Source organism: Austrofundulus limnaeus, unplaced genomic scaffold (genome assembly GCF_001266775.1).
Source record: "Austrofundulus limnaeus strain Quisiro unplaced genomic scaffold, Austrofundulus_limnaeus-1.0 Scaffold9, whole genome shotgun sequence".
Lineage (NCBI taxonomy): Eukaryota > Metazoa > Chordata > Actinopteri > Cyprinodontiformes > Rivulidae > Austrofundulus > Austrofundulus limnaeus.
Genome location: NW_013952411.1, coordinates 1,984,301 through 1,988,515, shown reverse-complemented (window position 1 = coordinate 1,988,515; position 4,215 = coordinate 1,984,301). Strand labels below are relative to the sequence as shown.

General features: G+C 35.8%; 2 protein-coding genes across 2 annotated transcripts in view; one reads left to right on the top strand and one right to left on the bottom strand.

Annotated features, from left to right (window-relative positions):
- The window catches only part of nostrin (nitric oxide synthase trafficking), an 11,081-nt gene extending 8,968 nt beyond the window's left edge, over positions 1–2,113 (top strand). Inside the window, exons 14-16 of the mRNA XM_014001476.1 lie at positions 1,163–1,409; positions 1,500–1,580; positions 1,655–2,113. Coding sequence (XP_013856930.1) covers positions 1,163–1,409; positions 1,500–1,580; positions 1,655–1,791 — 465 coding nt within the window. The 3' untranslated portion in view covers positions 1,792–2,113. The remainder of the gene's footprint in view (positions 1–1,162; positions 1,410–1,499; positions 1,581–1,654) is intronic.
- Positions 2,114–2,977: 864 nt separating this feature from the next.
- spc25 (SPC25 component of NDC80 kinetochore complex) overlaps positions 2,978–4,215 on the bottom strand; it is a 5,650-nt gene continuing 4,412 nt past the window's right edge. Inside the window, exons 6-7 of the mRNA XM_014001475.1 lie at positions 3,597–3,695; positions 2,978–3,488 (exon numbers count right to left, since the gene is read on the bottom strand). Coding sequence (XP_013856929.1) covers positions 3,364–3,488; positions 3,597–3,695 — 224 coding nt within the window. The 3' untranslated portion in view covers positions 2,978–3,363. The remainder of the gene's footprint in view (positions 3,489–3,596; positions 3,696–4,215) is intronic.

The following is a 4,215-nucleotide window of genomic DNA, read 5'->3' as shown; positions in this document are numbered from 1 at the left end:
GATAGATAGATAGATAGATAGATAGATAGATAGATAGATAGATAGATAGATAGATAGATAGATAGATAGATAGATAGATAGATAGATAGATAGATATCCAAACCTTTTTTTCTTCTGGGTCTGAGGAGGATAAATTCAACGATTACTCACTGTGAGATTAAAATGTCTGGTAGTGTGTTAGATATTTTGCTAACACAATCAACACAGGCAATGGTTTTGTCTTTTTGCCTTAGGAAGCAGGAGATAATTTTAAACAAGAGTTTCACTCAACACATTTACACATTAATCATCACATTATCTGGAGAAAACAAAACGTTTTCTGTAGATAATGAAATAAAACCTTATCTTGAAATAACAGAACATTCAATATAGGCTATTGCAGAAAATAGTTAATTGCAAACACACCTGTTTTCATTTTTCTTTAATTTTGTTGTTTTAATTACTGTATTTAACAGCTGCTTTTTTGACTGATCCTTTAAATGAAATTTTTATGTTAGGACTATTGTGCTGTGCACTGTAGGCAAAGTGTCAGGCGTACTTCAAAGTTTAGGTTTTCACAGTGACATTTCAAATATTTCTCTAATCTGTACAAGACTATTGAAGGTACAAACATAGATCTATTGTGAGTAAAGACATTGTTCAGATTCAATCACATCTGCAGTTGAAGAACTTCAACTTGAAGTGAGAACAGTATGGTTTCCAATTACTGTTACAAACACATTTTTCCCCCAATGAGCTGGTTGTGCATGGTTTGATAGAAAGACGGTTTGAAGGGCTTAAAATAAGTGGCTTTTTTTTACTTGACTGCTGTGATGTTGTTTTTCCACATTGTTTCAGAAATAATTAATGATTTATCTGAACAAAGAAATCCTAGTGGAAATTAATGGGGCCGAATGTTCACAAGAAATTCAGCAAAGTGAGAAATGCTGAAAAATCTTTTATTTGTTGCAGCAACCAGTTTTTAGTCCACATGTATCTCTCAACGGTTTCTAAGCATACAGAAAATAAAAAAAAAAAACACTGAAACACCCTCATAATCCAGTATAATATTAAAGTTTTAAAAGCAAATGATCCTTTCTTCACTCACATGAAGAATTACATGTGGGATTTTTTTTCTTCCTAATTCAAAATAATGTAGACCAAACCCCTTTTTTCCTCTAAGGACTGTGAGCACAGCGTCGTTCAAGTGACTCGCCCAGTAAAACTGAGGAGAACGCCATTCAGATCCCGACAGTCTCTGAGAGCTTCCATCATCTGCAAAGGCCCGGTTCAGAGTCTAACACAACCACCTGTGGAGCCCAAACCAACAGCTACTGACCCGGCCACTTCTACCACTACATCGGAGGAAAAGATGGAGAGCGGCAGCAACAATGACAAAGCTCTGTCTGACACAAATCATGAAGGACAAGGTAAYTTATTTAGCATCCAAACATTTTTTTTTCTAATGACATCCGGACATGCAACATGTAATTAAACCTGTAAATGTTCAAATAAAACAGAGGAGCTGGGCAGTGTAGGAAAATGCAAGGTCCTGTACAATTTCACACCTGAACATGAAGATGAATTGGCTTTGAAAGAAGGTAAGAAGGTCATCTAAAGCAGCTCATTCCAGTAAAGAGTGATGCTTTAACTGATGAAGTCACTTGTTTCACAGGCGATCTTCTGGACGTTTGCACCAAGGGAGATAATGGTTGGTGGTTTGGCATGATTAACGGCCAGAAAGGTCATTTCCCATCGACCTATGTTGAAGAGCTACCAGTGATAAACCAAAGCAAGTCATCTGATGCCTGAACGAGCAGACTGATGAAGAGCAAAACCACAAAACAGCACGGCTCAACTAAACTATACATCAGCTGTACAAAACATTTAACATCTGCCAACATCCAACGATAACCATTTTAGGACAGGGGTCTGCAACCTTTTCCCTGGATCACTAAAATGTCACGAGCTGCAAAACGCTCCAGGTGTGATTATCAACTGGTGGTCCTTGGGCCACTTTGAGTTTGTTGAATGGGGGCCATTCCGGCCAGAGGGGCTGACTTTATAAAACTAAAAATATTAAGTGAATTTTAACTTTTGTTCATATTTTTACACTTTAGTTATCCTAAAGTTTAAAAAAAGACCATATTCATGTAAATACAGTATAGCTTATACCAAATTTAATAAAAGCTACAACTAAACTATGCAGGCATATTTATTTTTATCTAGTCTTTAAAGTCTTTAAACGTAATCCTGATAGGTTTGAGAGAAAGATCACACTTTAAAGCTGGAAATTGGATTATTAAAGTGGCCTACAGTCTACAACATGATCTAATCAATAGGGGTGCACCAAAAAATCGATTCACATCAGAATCACAATTCTCATTTACAAAGATTCAGACTCAATTTAAAATGTCCTAAAAGCGATTTTTGAAAATAAAAAAGTAAAGCAAATCCAGTGGCTGTCAGCCTTCATTTTGTAACTGGGAGGTCCCAATGTCACCATGCAGCCGATTCTGGAAGGTATGCATGCACAGAAAGCACCAAAACAAAGAGGAAACTACAAAATTGGAAGAAAGGGAGATTCAATTGACAGAGTCTTCGTTGAATGCAAAGATTTGTGCTCATTTTGGTTTTTACTGAAAGAGTCCGAGTTTGACATGAGCTTCACTGTGTGCAAGATTTGCAAAATGAAGATGAAGCACTTAGAGAGCACGTCAAATGGGCTCACATGATCAGTTTTGAATTTTAAAAAAATCGATTTTGAATCGAATCGTGGCCCCAAAAGTCAGAATCAAATTGTGAGACAGTAAAAGATTCTCACCCCTACTAATCAACATGTTTCACTCGTATTATCGAGCACATATTTTCAAACGAATTGACAAAAAACAAATTGCTAAAGTTAGCTTCAAAGAGCTGCTGCAGAGGGAAGAAAGAGCCTGGTTTAGGACTACTTTTCTGCTTGTTTTACAAACACTGCACAAATCTACAATGTTGATGACATTTTAAAAAATATTTTTAATGCATTTTATACAGAAAAGCTCAATTGTGACATTTTATAGATTTAAACATTAGAACTGGTAAAGTGTATGATCTTTATTTTTTGCAACACAAGCAATGCTAAAAACACAATAAATGAAAAGCTTTTAAATTTGAATGGTTCTTTTGGATTTTCAACTGGATAAAAAAAAACTGTGAATTCATTCCACAACTTAGTCCGAATAAAACCAAAATGATAAGTAAATTGTTAACAAGATGAAACTCCTGCCATGAAGCACAGAGACTTCAGTGTCAACCCTAACAAGGCAGTTGTACTTTGTATCCTCCCTGCCTTTGGTCAATAATGAAAACATCACAGCAGGTTTTTACAGGAAGTGGCCAAGCTCAGCAGCATGCCTTGGAGATAAACTCCTTCCTGACATTTGCCAGGAATGCTGGTAAATTATTGGTCTCCTGAAGTCGGTTTTCCAAGACTGGCAAACAGTCGAGCACTGGGTCACTGGACACAACTATTTATAAAAAAGAAAAAGAAATAAATATATAGAGAACATATTTAAAAAGCTCAAAATTTACAATAAGTATTTGTCTTTTTAATGCAATGGACTTGTGTGACTTACTCTGGTACGATCTGTCTTCTTTAATCCCCATCGTGATGACATACGCGTTGTTCTGATCAGAAGGGTTGATGTTTCGAAAGACAAACTGCAACTTTTCACCTTAAAAAAATGAAATAAATACGTTCTGTAACTTCTAAAAGTCCTGTTTGCTGCTACTGGACTCAGAACCACAGGTCTGTTTCAAAAGAAAGGTTTTACCACATCTAAGCAGCTGCAACTTGATGTAAAAACATTTACATATTGTAAAAGCTTCTGTGGAATTCGGTGATTTGCTGGTGAATATCTGACTAAGTTATAAAACAAGTGGCTTTTTCTGCAAAGTAAGCATTTGCAGTAAGTAAATTCAAATTTAACTCAGGTAAACTCTTCCAGGAGCCCCATACTGTCATATGGAGTTCAAACCACCCATAATTTCTTTATAATTTGCTTCCAGAGTTTCTTACATTTTACAGTGGTCTTTATAAACACCTTTCTAGGTCTTTATTAAGCTTTCTAAAGTTTTTTTAAGATCTTTCTTAAAAAGAATTACCTTAAAAGACCTTTAGCTCCAGCTGGATGCATCTCACATGTGATGGGTTAAAGTGCACAAATTTTATCAGTATATGGGAAACTAATATAT